Genomic DNA, 18,122 nt, shown 5'->3' with positions numbered 1-18,122 from the left:
CCAACTTATACAAAATTCAATTAATTTAGTTGACAATATTATATTTATTTAAAAACAATTAAGTGAATTAAATTAAACTTTCATTATTAAAATGTTTAGGTAATCATTACATTTGACAGATAACATTACACCCTTGTCAACAAACGCTGTGGAGTAAAAGGTAGCTTGATGTATAATTCTGATTGTACTGTATTATAGCACCTGACTCTTATCTAATCCTCTGTTGTTTAACTCGGCGATTATGCGAGGACACGCGCAGAGACTCGGCAGTGTGTTCCTCACCTTCACATCAAGTATGAAGTTCTTGCAGTTTTCTATTGTTGTTTCTTTTAGTTTGTGTACTATTGGAAATGCTTTGTAAGTAAACACATTTAATTGTTTCTGCAACCAGAGCATTATTGTTTCAGTCAGTGTGTTTCATTTCATGAAAATCTGTGTCCTTTATAGATAGGTCTAACTTAATATAGCGTTATTATACAATACAATATATTATTAATTTGCCGCAGATCATATGCCGTAGATAGATTTAATTTTCTTCATATTGAAAATTATTTCGAATTATCACATACATGAAGATAAGAAACACAATAATATACCTAATCGCTTAATATATAAAGCGTACGAAGTAGTGAACTAGTAGTCATATACTTTTCAGCTCTTTAGTTTTTTATATAATGTAATTATAAAATTATGATTTCAAGTTCTTAATTAGCATTAGTGTAAGCTATTTAGAATAAAAATAAACCGGATGGTAGAAAAAACAAAAGAATGTATTTTACATAATAAACCTTTCTAGTTTTATTTAGACTTTTCAGAATTTTGTGCATAATCGATAATTACATCGGCAAGAATCTTATTTGACTGTACCTGAGATAAGTTTTAAGAAAAAATGTGTTAGAATACTTACTAATGGCTAATAAAATATGCATATTTAAGGCGTCATACTCTGCCTGTAAGTGATTACAAATTTATTTTAGAATATAATAAAGGAACGGTACTTGATCTAGTAAACCGGCATTTATAAGACAATATTCTTTATTAACACCTAGCTGTTACCCGCGGCTTCGCACGCAATCTTTAGAACCGAAGTCTTTATATTAGTTAGTAAAAGCAATTTTGGTTTAATATGATGGGAGTCCTATAAAAATTTTAAAACAAGTAGGCATACATCAGGTAGATATTATTTAAGTTCATCGTAAATAGTATCAGAGTTTACCTTAATTATTATATCATGTTTGGCACGTGTAGGAGCATTTCTGGTTCTAATTAATTATATACATAACGTCACAGCTGAATCTGCCTTGTCATCCCGATCAAGAAAACACAAATCTCGGAAACTTACTTCGGTCAAAAAGCGTATATTTCCAGTCCTTGTCATATATTTCAGGTCTAATATATTTCCAGTACCATAGTAGAGTTTGCCTTGTTGTTCTGACGAAGAAAAAATATATGAACTTACGTAGGACCGAGATGCCTACTTCGGTTAAACAGTGTCTACTTAAGACCGTTTGAATGCATTTACCCACTATGCTACAGTTTAGCTTGCCAGATTGCCTCGATCAAAATACTATATACGTTCGATTATCTAGTTTTCGGAAATCTATTTTGGTCCAAATCGGCTTGACATAGTTGAGTTTGCCTTGTCCTGATGAAAAAATACACACATAAATAGGACTGAAAAGCCTATTACGACCTAGGGGAAGTCCTACCTACTTCTTAGGTACTTTCGGTATAAGAGGGAAATCCTTATTAAGGTTATGCAACATTAAAAAATAATCGTTATTAAAGTTTTGAGTTACACTTGTTTTTTGGACTGTAGCCAGGGAACGAATGAATCGTTGAGGCATGTTAGTATTTATTTCTCTGTTTTTCTATAAGCCATTGTTAAAATGTAATATAATGTCAAGGACACTCACCAGTTTAAAGTAACTTATGTGCAAACATTCGCAACTTTGTTCATTAAGGTTAGTTTTTTAACAGTATTTAATGCATTAGATGATTTCAATTCGTCACTGGCGCAATATAGAGTAAAATTTATATATTAATGTTTAATTTACTATCTGCATTACATTACCGACCAAGCACTGTTTACTTATTATTGATAAAATTAAAATGTAAACAGATGTTTTAGAAAGTTTGTCGAACTATAGATGTCAACAGCTGTTTAGTGCCATTTTAATTTGAATTATGAAACGTAAAACTACAATTTTTTAAAAATTTCAAAATATTCCAGGTAACTTTTCTTAAATTCGTCATAAAAACCTTCCATTTCAATGGACATTTTACAAAAAGAATTAACCGAATTGGTCCAGCCGTTCTCGAGATTTGCGCTTACCAACACATTTTGCGATTCATTTTTATTTATTAGATATCATTAAGATATGTTACAGTGTCGTTAGCAGAATTCTTTAGTCAGTCAGGTTTATCATTACCATGAGAAGAACTCGTCCAGCGTGTTGAACTCTGAAGGGTCTTCTTCATGGTACTTAGATTGTGGGCCTTCAGATATTTTTTCAGATGTAGTGGCCTAGTACATCATTCATTATTTTCATTTTGTGTAGTTCTTTCATTTTATTGTGTATTGCCTGGTATTACTAATTAATGTGAATTAATGCTGACAGGAATTTTCCACCTCTGGAAATGAACGGCTCCAGCCAGTACGAGCTGGTGTCTCGGCTGACACACCGCAGCCGCTACTCAGGTTCGACCTGTCCTCGTCCATGGTGACCCCTCGCAGTCAAACCCTATTTGCACGATCTGTACTACCTAGTATTACTAATTAATGTGTATTAATGCTGACAGGAACTGTCCACCGCTGGAAATGAACGGCTCCAGCCAGTATGAGCTGGTGTCTCGGCTGACACACCGCTGCCGCTACGATCCTCAGGTTCGACCTGTCCTCGTCCATGGTGAGCCCCTAGCAGTCAGAGCCAGGTTGTACATTTACCATCTCCAGATGAAGCACTCAACCGCCCTGGTTAGTTAACGTACCATCTTAGATAGCTGTAAAGAATAATTTTAACAATAAGCATTTACAAACCTTTTTTTAATTTTTCATTTTTTTAGGGGTAGAGTAAAAGAAGTTTCTGGTACTTGCGCTTTTTGTTACTTCACTTACTTTTTGTATGTTTTTGGTTTAAAATAACGAAAATATCACCAAATCCAACTACCTGAATCAGTAACGTTCTCCAAAGTATGCTACCCGAGGGTCTACGTTGCTGTCAAAATAATATTTGTAAAGATTGTCTTCTGTTAACACTGTATATTTAAATATATTATTTTCATTTAGTCCTTATGTTCCACTAAGTTGAACATTTCCAATGTTTACATTATAACAAAGTATTAATTTTATATATTTAAAAGCAATATTAGGAGGTTCAAATAACATTATATGATAATATAAATTGTTTCGGAAAGAATAAGTAAAGGTGTCGTTACATCCAAGGGTAGTTGAAGTCCTTAGTACATTTTACGAGCTATTGAAATCATCACAAGCTTTCTTGAGTTCATAGTTAATATATTAGGATTATATTACCGGATTTAAATTCTTCCTATTTTTATTATTGTTAGTTGCATCAAGTAGGTTTATATTTCCAAATTCAATTTTTTTAAATCAAACTTAAAAATAAAGTAGTTACGAAGTTTTCTTACGACTATGCTTTATCGTTTATAAATGTTGGCTGAGAATATGGTTAAAGATGCTGTGTAAAGGAGAGTGTACAATTGCTATTGCATAAATAAATATCTTCATAATTCAGTAAGCGTTTTTCAAAGTTACAGACTCTGATTTACAAGACAACTCTTGTCATAGCATACAGATAAATAATCATCATTCAAATCTAAAACTAAATAAAATGACATTAAAATCTGTTTGGAATGATTTGAAACGAACGGTAACTAAGGCTCTTCAAAGCAGGGGGTAAAGTATTGTATATTTCCGGTCCAAAGTACCTAAAACTTTCTTGCCAATTTATAGACGGACCCTTGACAAATGAAGTAGGCCGACCTGTGGAACACTGCGAGTGTTTATTTCATGCCTGAAAATAAGCTTTGTCCTGATATATTCAGGCTTGCCAGTCTGAATAACTTTGTAAATAAGTTGAACAGTTTCCAAGTAATAGCAATCTTTAATCGATAACACCTTAGACCTTAACCTAAATTCATTGATGTGACCAAATGTTTTGAGACTATAGACAAATCTTAGGGCTCTGTTTTGCAATCTAGTGAGAACCATTACATTTTCCCGAGTAAGGCAACGAGCGAAGGATAAGAGAATAGTATATTGTGGGAAAAACTGTTAAGCGGACAATTTCAAACTTAGCAGACACTGGCAGTATGTTTACACAAATACGTTATTTTTACTCGTATATAACGTCCTCAACCTGATCACGACGCTTTTACATATAGATTTTACATGACTCGTAAAATCAAGATTGGAATCCAACGTGACTATTTGGCTCATGTTATTAACCAGATGTGATAAAACAATTTATCCATTACTGAATTTATCATACCATAGTTCTCGGAAATAGGTTAGAAGGCTAACAATGTACAAAAATTATTCGTGTTTTCATTATATGATTAGTAAAGGAAATGTTGCATGCTGTTAGAAGAAAGAAATTGATTTTCACATCGAATACTATAAAATCTGTACAACAATATTCAAAATTCAAACTGATATTGAGTTATAAATTAACTATAATTATTTGTTTCTCTAAAAATATATATAAACAAGTCTTAGTAAACCTTTTATATTTGAAAAATAAGTCCTCCCAATGAAAAATACCATACTTTAATCTTCTGCTTGCAAATGAAAATAAACAAACCATTATTTCGTATAATTTCCTTAAAACTATTACCTGGTTGACCACCGTAGCCTTCGGTACCCCTGTCAGTTTGCGTCACAGGTCACGAGTTTTGATCGATGCTCAGTACACAGTTTTGAGTGCGGCGATCAGAGCACACGGGGCTCAGTGCAGGACTCCTTCGTCTTTCAATGGCCTCTGGTAGGGCAGTTCGTCTTCGGTTAGGGCTGTTTACTGGTAAGGTTGTACACCATAAATTACTATTTAAGTTAGGTAAAGTCTCGTTTTATCAAAACCAATATATTCCTCAAGGTAGGGTAGTTTTAAGATACAAGTTTTACAACTTAAGGCTAGGGTTTGGTACGTTATAGTGTGGTTAGGGTAGGTACACTTGCGCTACTAAACTCAATACAGTGACACTCCCACGCCGACTGATCTTTGCTTGTAAAAATAAATTAAACCGACGAAACAATACAAACTATAGGGCAGTTTTCATTTTTTCAACATTCAAGTTGAACAAAATGTCTGGAATCACCTTGATAACAAATTATTGAAACCACAACGGATAAAATTATTAAATTTAATCTAGTAAATCTCTATTCCATTTTATTTAAATGAACAATAATGTAATGCCTGCTCTTGGAATAAGATCAATGTTGAATCTTTAAACGGCCGTCACTTCGTATAGAATATAAACGTTTTAGGAATCGTTCTATCTGAAAATTTGAACACTTTTACCAAGTATTGAATTTCGGTTATTAAAGAGAATATTTTAGATTTCCTACTTACGTATTTTATACATCCTTTATGTGTTTCATTAAGTTTCCTACCGCAAAAAGAAAGCGTGGCTGATACAATGTATAAGTACCAAAATTGCTCATTCAATTACCTATATATTTAAACTTGTTACATTATTCAGTCTACGGGCGTATCTAATGAATAAGTTGGATGGAGTTTATCCATCACAACATATTCCTGCCCACCTAATACATAGCCGAGGCCTCACCAAGGGAATAAAAGATTAGTTATATTTGAGCAATGCCGGTTAGTTATCAGGCCACACGGTTGACTCACCGTGGGATCCACGTTTTGTCTGTAGGTGTGTTATCTCAGAATAAACGTGCAAATATTATCTTTCATCCTTATCAGTTAAGTCAGAAACACACATGTTTTCTGCAATTCTTAATAGTCTTAAATATTAAAATTTCCTTCAGTATTGTTCATTCGAATCGAATTAGAATAAAAGTGTTGTCTTCCACTGAGAACAATTTTGGAACATAATACTCTTACGTTCTGTCATGAATTAAAGTTCTACTGGCGCCACTATTTTCACTAATTAGTTTATTCGACAATCGTCGTGAAATGGATGTCACTGTCCAATGGCTTATAAGAATAAATTGCAGTAAAGGTAGAGGCCTCAAACTATTAATTTTCTTTAATATGTCAAACCTCCAAATGTCACTTCAACTACACAAGTAGATTCAGCAAATGGGTAGGGAATGTTGTCCATGCAATTTTGGAATGGCCAGAGATACTATGTCGTAAGTGTATTGTTTTATTAAAATATGATATGTGCCACTATGACAAAGTCATTATTTTATTGAAATAAAGTACCTCCAGGAACTTGCTAAGGATTTTGTTCATTCTGACCAGTCCGCCTGTAGCTCTCAAAATAAAGTTCATTTTGGCATTACATTATTATATGTAATATATTTATTATTTTTAACATAATTTCCTTAATGTAAGTCACTTAATATAATTGTTATATTATTTTCTAATATAGTTACAAGTTACTCCTTTATTTATGCATTCATATAGTGATTGGATAGTTTGTGATGAACAGCAAGAGGGCATGATGGAATAAGGTTGTATTTAGAAGATTGTTCAGTATAAACGGTTTCATTTTCCCACCTTTACTGTCCCTCTTTTTTGATTCATCCTTTATCCTTTAAATAAGATGCAAGTTCCACAGACATAGACTTCCATTTTAAAGCTCGTTTCAATTTGTTAATCTATAGTGAAGAGAATGTGAACACTACTTTACTTAATCTGCATACAGTATTAAAGACCATTCTCAATTCAAAAGCGACTTTGATGAATATACTTTCAAAATTCATCAAAGACGAGTGAACACAATTCCATATTTTTATTCAAAAGAGATATTTTTATTTTTATTATGAATCAAGCTAAATATATCCATTAAGTAACCTTTCTGAAATTAAAACATTTAACGTTGGTTGGAGTTGTTACTGGCACGATCAAAAGCTTTCTAATGTAAGACCTTCGTTGAATTGAATAGCTCCAACGATTTCAGTAGCAATTAAACTATTTTTACCAGTGGGGAAAATGTTAAGACTAAAGTCAACGTTAGTTGGAGTTGTTACTGGCACGATCAACAGCTTTCTAATGTAAGACCTTCGTTGAATTGAATAGCTCCAACGATTTCAGTAGCAATTGAACTATTTTTACCAGTGGGGAAAATCTTAAGTCTAAAGTGAGACTTAAATCGAAGTCCTTAGCTTTTCAATTAATACACTTATGTTATAATAAATTATGGCACTGAAGTTATTAAAATTCCAATAAAAACGGACCCAGACAAGGAAAGGCTTCTGCACGTGACATGACATTATAAATAAAAATGCATATACTGTCTGCTGATTAAGCCAAGTCCTTGTTTATAATGAATATCGGAGTGTAAAGAGATTATTTAAGACCAGTGGGGCGTAGCCCGAAGGAATTTTGTAAATAGAAATAGGCCAATATGTTAACCAGGGACCGTAGGAATTTCCATGTGAAATTTCAGAAGTTGGTCTGGTAGTTTTTTCGAGAATGCACAATAAAAATGGCATTCCTAAATAACCCGTTTAGGATTTTTTTTTTAATTGCAAAATTCTCTACTTCTTGATGGATTTATGATATTGTTTTTTGTTGAAAGATACCTCTCTCTCTATATACTATCAATCATGGCACAATCGGTGACTGCTGAGGCATTATCCATTTTTACTCCGAAAATGTATCCTTAGAATATAAACAAGAGCTGTAAATATTACGTTTTTCGAAACATTTGGTAACCAATTGACTTAAAATAGTAAACACGTTAACGTTAAAACTCAACACGTTTTAACGTAATTTTGTAAAATCATATTTTGTGTGGTTTGTGTAAAGTCTAATGTCTTTTTGATACAGCAATTCAAGGTCCAGATGCTGGTACAGTTGAGATGGAAAGACGAGCGTCTGGCTTACAGTAACTTCAGTGAAATGACGGAGCTGATTGGGCAGCGGCCAATCGTTGACAGGGTCTGGCGTCCTCATATTTTTGGGTCTAATGAACACGAGAGCAGCCTCATGGGACTAACCTTCACTGACCAAGTCATCTCTATCACACCTCATGGGGACGTGCTGTATTCTGCCAGGTATTGTTTTACCATCATTTACTAGACAATGACATACAAGTGTGTACCACCAAATGCCTTTATTTTCCTGCAAAGATTTTGTTGTTAGAGCCACTTAAAATACAGCATATCATAAATAAAAATACTTCACCGATTATTCAATCATATAATAAAATATTTATTTACAAAACAACGTTTTAAATTAAACTGTATCAAATATCACAAAATCTAAATCTTTTTAATTGCAGCGAAATTGTTTACAATGTATGGCACACGTCAATATGGACTTTCTAAAATTTCTGATATTTTTTAAACAATACACATTCATACATACATACAATTTTACAATCATCTTCCATTCATCGCTATAATCCTACCCACTTAGTACAGCGGTACAGCGAAGTCAGTCTTCAAATTTTGCGGTCTCCCAGTCGAATGCAAAAAACTAACCTGCATTATAGAATGTTTGAGACGAGTTTTAAACACCTTAGGCGTTGGAGCATCTTTAATTGAATTGGGCAGCCTGTTGAGGAAATGAACACCCGCTTGCGAGGGTAGGCGTATACAAACCACCGTTATGTGATATGTTTCCCAGTTCGGTAGTTGACTACGCCACGTGTCTCACATATTGTATGTCTTGGCCTCTGATTAAGGCACATTCACACATAAAAAAGTTGTTTCCCAAGTGTAGACGCACAGCTACACATTCTTGAAAGCATGCCTGCATAACTCTAAATTTGATTTTGGCGATTATTCGTATCGCTTTTTTGTGAGTCTGAATGCTCTTAGAAAGTGAGTGTTTGCGCAAGCTCCCAAAGTACTAACATCAAGAATCCCTCAGAGTTACGCCTCACTGGCCTATAAAGTTTTGAAAAATCCCATCTTGGTCTGTAAAGTTGCAAAATATTGGAAAAAAATTGAGACAGCGTGTAAATGTATTCAACTGTTCTGTGTAAATATTGTTTTATGATAGTACAATTATGTGTTTTCATTAGTTTAATCACTATTTTCAATTTTGTTAACATTTATAGTTTGAAAGCATAGAGTAAACTAGATAATGACAACATAAGTAATTTCAACCTTTTCTGCAATCGCTGTTGAGCACATAATAAGAAAATATCCAGATAATAAAATTAAATGTTTCAGTAAAAATGTACTTTTAACTGCACATTTTAGCAAATATTAAGTATGCAGTGTTTTTTTCAGTCATGCACACAGTACTATCGTAATAAAGTTATAGAACTTAAAGGTAATATATATATACAGGGGTGCTGAAAAGTCCCGGGACGGTCTAATAACTTTTGAACTAATTACAATATAAGAACCAAAATTTACATCAAGCTTTTGCTCATATAAAACTATTATTTTATGTATTTCACCATGATATCCTGCTTATGGGGGACGTCCCGCTAGGGGTTGGTAAAAATTCTTAAATAGAAGCATAGGTCGAGTCGTACATCAAATTAAAGCTCTTTTAATTAGAAACATTTTGGCGAAAATCTGACGTAAAACAGTTGACTCATTACAAAATGGCGGACACTCAAAGATTATAAATATAGAATTTTTCAAATGCAAACATTCTGGTTGTTAGAGAAAACTGAGACACTTAATCTTTTATTTTACTTCTTTTACTTCAAATCACTTACCAATACAGTTATAACAAATGTTCAAAGTGTTTGCCTTCAGTTTGCTGACAATATCCCAATCGATTGTAGAACGCTGATGAGGCATATATAAAAATATATAAAAAACAAATATCAAATTAAGTATATTATTATACATTATAGATAAAGGTATTACATTAAATAGATCAAAAATGAAACAGTCAATAAAACTTTAACTACATAACATCTCAACATAAAAAATATAATAATACTTCTTCCCCGTATTCAGCAGTCTTTTATAGTGGCCTACTTTTTCATGATACAAGTATCTTGTGTCAAGATCTGACGATATAAGTTTTGTTATTGTATGTGGTAATTTTTTTTATTTAAAAATATATAATACGTTAATTACGGTCTTTCATTATATTCTTTTTTTAAATAGCCTAGATTTCTTAATTTATTTTAAAGTAGTGTAGCTGAATATCCATGCATGAAACACTGTTTTCATAATAAAAGAATGTTATTATTTTTTCTTAGTACCATAATACGGGGGATATTGCTAGGGCGAACATTTAGTATTATTATTATTATTATTATTATTTAATAATGTAAAGAGATCTCAAGTAATAATTTGTAATACTACATTTATTGGAAGAAACTAATCTACTTTACTCATACGAAGTAACAATTGTAGTAATTTAACAATAAACCATTTCACGCCTAAGTGCATTGAATGCCTTGTAGCCTTGGCTTGCAATGGTTTTCTCGTACTTGTAGCTCTTTTATCTTATTATCAATTATTTAAAATAACGTTTTTTTGCCGAAGGTTCTCTAATAACGTATTAAAAAGTTAAGTTGATGTAAAAATCTCATAATTCTCTTAACAATAATTCATCATATAAACGTTACTTTTTAACATGTGGGAAATCAGTACCGTCATACTGTACTGATATAATCATAACATTCACGTATAGGGAGGCAACATATGACTTGTTTTACGACGTACTTGTGTATTGTATGGATAATACAGTTAGTTTTATAATATGTCTTGGTCCGTTGCAGATTTCATACGAAACTGCGGTGTGAGACTGAAGAAGGGAAGTTCCCATTTGATTACCAAACTTGTCATCTAATCATGAATAATTGTAAGTATAGTTTACACTGGCAATGTATGTAAATAACTATATGGTAACATATAACGTAACGTATTGATACTATCATGGATCTTAAGGAAACAGAATCTGCAGCGTATTTTTAGGAATAAGTAACTGCTAATGTCAAGATAGTTACGAATGGGTTCTGAGACCACCCCCACTCCTACAATCAGAACTTTACAATAGTCACAAGCGACAATAAAGATTTTATATGACGTTCAAAGCTTTTTATTGCGTTAGTTAATTCTTAGTTGGATTTGGAACGGCATGAAATATGTCACCCTTGGATTTCTATTATTATGTAGTAAACAGCTGATTGCTATTTTGCGAATACAGTATCACAATATATAGTGAAACTCAACGTAACATTGACTGTGTTATAACTATATTCATTCAGCTTCCCTATAATAGTATACAATTTTTAAAATTAAAAAATATCTATAATAAATTTTGTACTTTCGTTAATTCAATATTAAAAGCATTGTTGTCTTCAGTCTGATAATACAAAACTGATGTGTTTCTTACACAGGGAGGTACAACCCACGGTAGGTAGAATAGAAACGGTATGGGCCACGCGCATGTTCCCCCACCACTGACGACGTCAACGGGGCCCACTCGCTGCGGTGCCCAGCTCATAACAACGTTACTAGTGCTCTTCCCAGCATTGTTTTATTGCGTTCTTGCCATACTCTCCAATACAAATTTCCCGCAAGTCGTATTTTATAACTGAAATGATGTTTTGTCTGCTATTAATTGTTAAATAAAAGCTTTAAATTTAACGAAATATAATATTATCAATACACATTGTGAATAGTACAATAAATTACACTAGGGTCTACACTTGGGCCTACATAGCTGCATTGATATGGTGATCCGAATAATATTTTACACATGAAATATATTATTGTTAGTGAATTGAAATTTAAAATATTACCCATCCTAAATGCTTACAATAATAATATTATAATTAAACATATAGTTTGTCGTGTCAAACAGTGTGCTTGAAAAGTCCCGGAATGGTTTTATTGTTTTTACCATTTCTTGTGAAGCAATGAGACTTGGCATAAATGTATCAATATTACCCACAAATATAGATTTTTTATACAATTTTAAAAAATACGTTAAAGGAAACGTTAGGTTTAAAACACAAATAGACAAAATAAATGCATTAGCAGAGTTATTATGCATTACTTACTCGGTTGAAATTATTGAAGTTTAGCTAGCTTTTTTGACTCTTTTTCTTCCACAATTTGTTTTTTTGTTTTCCATAATGTTTCCTCTTGTCACTTTTCTTCTTGTTCATTGCTTTTATCCTGAAGAATGTGCGTGTTCGCACAAAAGCAAAGAATTGCATACTCATCTATATTGCAATATTTGGTTTTCAAAAACACTAGTCAGAGTTTTCATTACATTGCAGTCTTTATTAAGGCTATTTACACCATGAAAATTGTTAAAGTCGATTTCCATATTTTTCACAGTCCATTCCATTCTCTGGTCGGTCCTCATCAGAGCTCCACGTGATATAGCAGAGAGCCAATCGTTTTGTGATGGGAAATCTTTCGTTGGATGACCATAAATAAAATTTGATTCCAGTTTTTTTCTTCTTTTACCCTATAGGCTATATATCCAGCCAGCATTTGAATCAAATCCGTCTTTTCTTTAGTCAAAACATCATATTCATTAGTAGCTACGTTTTCCGATATCTCCTGCTATTTCTGGCTCAATAACTCCTATCAACTCATCTTCTTCTTGTGGGTCAACTTCTATAAAACTACTAGTTTCACTTTGTTCAACTTTTTCCTCAGAGCCTTTTTCAGCAGCACAATCGAAACTGTTCAATAAATCAACGCTGAGGGTGGATGTCTCTTCACTTTTGACAGTTTCCAGTAGCTACAATAGAACTTGCAAAGTGGCCTAAAAGTAAAGCTTTTATTCGTTGTCCAACAGCTATCGGTAGAGGGTGGTCATAAAATCGTCTCAAGCCCACGAATCAGGGAAAAATACGATTCAAGGGATGTCCTGATTGCACCTGGCTGCCATGATGTAGGTAAAGCCTTCAGCTCTCAAATCATTGTACAGTCCCTGAATACTCAATATAGAAATAAGAAAGCCATTTGAAATGGTAACAAGTTGGGACTTTCCCAAGACACGCATAGAACTGAACAAATCAAAGAGCTCATGAGAGCGTGATTTTGCTCTGCTAAAATGTAGCCCATAGGCTACCTTTAGTTTGTTGCATGGGTGATTAGGCATTCGCGAATTAAGAACATCAAAGCCATTGTTAATGATCCTAATAAACTTCACAATGGATTCATTTCCGGGAAAGTTAAATTCAATTGCTGTAGCAACTGTCCCAGAGAGTAGCTCTGCGGCTTTTTCTTACATTTTGCCTCTCGGTACCTGACAAAAGTATATGAGAGGTGGAAATTTTGTAAGCAAACTTCAAATCCTTTTCATGTTGTAGTTCAACGAGTTTAGAAAAAATTTCTTTTGAAACTACTTCGCCAGATTTCAATTGATAACCATGATCCAATAAATGGTTCCTACAAAGTTTTAAGCAAATGTGGAACATCAAAAAACGCCCAAATTTGACGAGTGGCGTCAATTGGATTTTTTTAAACTAGTTACTTTGCCAGGTATAATACCCAAGGTTTTTCATAAGCTTTTGGTTAGATGGTCCCATGTCACTTACAAAGGCCCTTACTCGAAAACCTGTAGCTTCCACCTTTGCAATGGTTTCAAACAAAAGTGCCTTATCTACAGGTCGGTCAAAATCATAAAAAACGGGTTGCTTCCACTTACCTACTATGCTTCTGACCACAATCACTTGTACCATGGAATATGGACCCAAAATTCGATCTTCCACATTATCATAACATAAGTCAGAGTTGACCTTCATTTCATCGTAACATAAAACCACGTTCTTTTCAAAATCAACTAAACACGTTAACTTGAGTTTCCATAACTTTTAAACTCATATCAATGAAACCTGGTTTTATAGAAAAAGTGACTTTAGCCGACGTTTAATAGTAGTCTCACTGGCAGTGGGGGTGCTTTAACACATCTCTAACGAATGAAAATGCCTTTTTTGAAATACATCTTAATGTAATTGCCTTTGAGACATCCTCTTGGCTCCAACTCCTACACTGACCTTGCAAAATATACTGTTTGTTGTGATTTTGTAAAAAGAGATTCATATGACTTAAGTTTATTTTCCAACACGGAAATTTTTGCAATTGCTTCGGCTAATTGCTTATTCAACAATAAATTATATTCTGATTCACTTTTGTCGTTTACTATAAGGTTTTTCATCATTGGTTGATTCTGGAATCGCATCAGACGGTTCATCTATGTTGGCGATCTCACAAAAAATGTTACTAATTTGTTTTTTTTGTTTCCCTACTTTCAACTCGTTTTAATCGTGAGATTGCACGTTCATTTAAAAATTTGACAGACCAAAGAAAGGAACTGCTGTGTTCTTTAAAATCCTTCTACTTTTCGTATTTAATAACTCAGATTTTAAGTCTCGCTCGAAATCATGTTCCCCAAAATGGGCTGAGCATTACTTTGGCGTTATCGACGTTAAATTCATCGGCCCTTTTTGCATGCATTTACCCATTGTTTTCTTAAATCAATATCCGTAGGGAAACGATGAAAAGATATTCCGTTTCTTTAGAATGTCTTGAATGGTTTGAACAACCAGCTACTGCACAACAACACGGCATTATTATTATTACATTTTCACTAGGCCAACACATAGTCACATACGGTACTTTTAACAAAAATTAAGACTGTAAATAACTTAAAACTTAAATATATCAACATCAAACGCACTATAGACACTTCACTCAGCCTACTGTCAGACACAATGACAAAAAACGCGGGAAACATACAGCCGAATGACAGCCGGAAACAGACAGTAGCTTGTAGTTCCACGTAACCAGGTAGCGGTGAAGTCGGCGCTGGGCCCCCGTTGACGTCACATGCTACTGCGCATCCTCCTCGCGACCCCTACCGTGTCTATTCTACCTACCGTGGTACAACCTGAGCTATGTTGTACTACAGTGGGAGGGCAGCAAGCCGGTTCTCATGACTCCTGATGTCTCCAGTCTGATAATACAAAACTGTGTGTTTCTTACACAGGGAGGTACAACCTGAGCTATGTTGTACTACAATGGGAGGGCAGCAAACCGGTTCTCATGACTCCTGATGTCTCCAGTCTGATAATACAAAACTGATGTGTTTCTTACACAGGGAGGTACAACCTGAGCTATGTTGTACTACAGTGGGAGGGCAGCAAGCCGGTTCTCATGACTCCTGATGTCTCCAGTCTGATAATACAAAACTGTGTGTTTCTTACACAGGGAGGTACAACCTGAGCTATGTTGTACTACAATGGGAGGGCAGCAAACCGGTTCTCATGACTCCTGATGTCTCCAGTCTGATAATACAAAACTGATGTGTTTCTTACACAGGGAGGTACAACCTGAGCTATGTTGTACTACAGTGGGAGGGCAGCAAGCCGGTTCTCATGACTCCTGATGTCTCCAGTCTGATAATACAAAATTGTTGTGTTTCTTACACAGGGAGGTACAACCTGAGCTATGTTGTACTACAATGGGAGGGCAGCAAACCGGTTCTCATGACTCCTGATGTCTCCAGTCTGATAATACAAAACTGATGTGTTTCTTACACAGGGAGGTACAACCTGAGCTATGTTGTACTACAGTGGGAGGGCAGCAAGCCGGTTCTCATGACTCCTGATGTCTCCAGTCTGATAATACAAAACTGTGTGTTTCTTACACAGGGAGGTACAATCTGAGCTATGTTGTACTACAATGGGAGGGCAGCAAACCGGTTCTCATGACTCCTGATGTCTCCAGTCTGATAATACAAAACTGATGTGTTTCTTACACAGGGAGGTACAACCTGAGCTATGTTGTACTACAGTGGGAGGGCAGCAAGCCGGTTCTCATGACTCCTGATGTCTCCAGTCTGATAATACAAAACTGTGTGTTTCTTACACAGGGAGGTACAACCTGAGCTATGTTGTACTACAATGGGAGGGCAGCAAACCGGTTCTCATGACTCCTGATGTCTCCAGTCTGATAATACAAAACTGATGTGTTTCTTACACAGGGAGGTACAACCTGAGCTATGTTGTACTACAGTGGGAGGGCAGCAAGCCGGTTCTCATGACTCCTGATGTCTCCAGTCTGATAATACAAAATTGTTGTGTTTCTTACACAGGGAGGTACAACCTGAGCTATGTTGTACTACAGTGGGAGGGCAGCAAGCCGGTTCTCATGACTCCTGATGTCTCCAGTCTGATAATACAAAACTGTGTGTTTCTTACACAGGGAGGTACAACCTGAGCTATGTTGTACTACAGTGGGAGGGCAGCAAGCCGGTTCTCATGACTCCTGATGTCTCCAGTCTGATAATACAAAACTGATGTGTTTCTTACACAGGGAGGTACAACCTGAGCTATGTTGTACTACAGTGGGAGGGCAGCAAGCCGGTTCTCATGACTCCTGATGTCTCCAGTCTGATAATACAAAACTGTGTGTTTCTTACACAGGGAGGTACAACCTGAGCTATGTTGTACTACAGTGGGAGGGCAGCAAGCCGGTTCTCATGACTCCTGATGTCTCCAGTCTGATAATACAAAAACTGTGTGTTTCTTACACAGGGAGGTACAACCTGAGCTATGTTGTACTACAGTGGGAGGGCAGCAAGCCGGTTCTCATGACTCCTGATGTCTCCAGTCTGATAATACAAAACTGATGTGTTTCTTACACAGGGAGGTACAATCTGAGCTATGTTGTACTACAGTGGGAGGGCAGCAAGCCGGTTTTCATGACTCCTGATGTCTCCAGTCTGATAATACAAAGCTGATGTGTTTCTTACACAGGGAGGTACAACCTGAGCTATGTTGTACTACAGTGGGAGGGCAGCAAGCCGGTTCTCATGACTCCTGATGTCTCCAGTCTGATAATACAAAACTGATGTGTTTCTTACACAGGGAGGTACAACCTGAGCTATGTTGTACTACAGTGGGAGGGCAGCAAGCCGGTTCTCATGACTCCTGATGTCTCCAGTCTGATAATACAAAACTGATGTGTTTCTTACACAGGGAGGTACAACCTGAGCTATGTTGTACTACAGTGGGAGGGCAGCAAGCCGGTTCTCATGACTCCTGATGTCTCCAGTCTGATAATACAAAACTGTGTGTTTCTTACACAGGGAGGTACAACCTGAGCTATGTTGTACTACAATGGGAGGGCAGCAAACCGGTTCTCATGACTCCTGATGTATCCAGTCTGACAGAGTTTGACCTTATTAAACTGGACACCATTACCTCTATGGACATAAAGGGGAAGAGAGACAGCTTTCTTCTTTCCACAAGTATAATAACTGTATACCATAATAGTTTTGAGTCCTAGACTTCTAGGGAAAAACATTTAAAATAAAGTAGTGTGTGTGCGTGCGCGCGCGCGTGTGTGTATGTGTGTTTGTACACACAAATAAGATAAAAATAAGGTAGATATTTTATTTTTTAGATAAAAGTATCTATTTATTAAATGCAAAAATAAAAAGTTCTAACAAGTAGTGTACTTATTTAAATCCAACAAGCTAAGTAAAATGTAATAAAAATATAAAATATGTAATGTTGGTTTTGTATTACAGGTATGAACGTTCAAAATATTGGTAAAATGAGACTGAAAGAGTTTTATTGCAGTACTGTCAAAGTCTCTTAAAATTGTAAATGTTTTTAGAATTATTTGTTTGATTTGTTTTTTATCATACCAACGTACCTAAAACCTTTAAGACCGTTACGACCCACTTATAAATATGTGGATTTAAAACTTATTTCAAGAAAATATACTAAGTGTAACAACAGTATAGAAACTTTGTTATAGCTTCTAAACTATGAAACTTAGTTGATACACTTTCCACTTTGTTATCCGTTAGTTGTAAGATTTTCACGGCCTTACCACGAATTTAGTACGGTCAGAAGACGTCCCAACGAAGAGTCAAATCATTAAGTTTTAATGTAAAAAGCTCTGTTTAAAACTATTAAAACCCCACAAATCCGGCTTCGAAAGGGTGCCTCTAATTAGAGTAGTAAGGATTTAATTGTATGGGTGCTTTGTAAATATAAAT

At 35.0% G+C, this 18,122-nt stretch overlaps 1 protein-coding gene across 1 annotated transcript in view; it reads left to right on the top strand.

The window, feature by feature from the left end:
* The first annotated feature begins 237 nt into the window (after nucleotides 1-237).
* LOC124357767 (pH-sensitive chloride channel 2-like) overlaps nucleotides 238-18,122 on the top strand; it is a 44,317-nt gene continuing 26,432 nt past the window's right edge. Inside the window, exons 1-5 of the mRNA XM_046809805.1 lie at nucleotides 238-293; nucleotides 2,803-2,977; nucleotides 7,992-8,218; nucleotides 10,864-10,946; nucleotides 17,202-17,363. Coding sequence (XP_046665761.1) covers nucleotides 2,822-2,977; nucleotides 7,992-8,218; nucleotides 10,864-10,946; nucleotides 17,202-17,363 — 628 coding nt within the window. The 5' untranslated portion in view covers nucleotides 238-293; nucleotides 2,803-2,821. The remainder of the gene's footprint in view (nucleotides 294-2,802; nucleotides 2,978-7,991; nucleotides 8,219-10,863; nucleotides 10,947-17,201; nucleotides 17,364-18,122) is intronic.

This window comes from Homalodisca vitripennis, chromosome 3 (genome assembly GCF_021130785.1).
Source record: "Homalodisca vitripennis isolate AUS2020 chromosome 3, UT_GWSS_2.1, whole genome shotgun sequence".
NCBI lineage: Eukaryota > Metazoa > Arthropoda > Insecta > Hemiptera > Cicadellidae > Homalodisca > Homalodisca vitripennis.
Note: the sequence above shows the minus strand (reverse complement) of the source record. Positions and strands in the feature narration are given on the sequence as shown.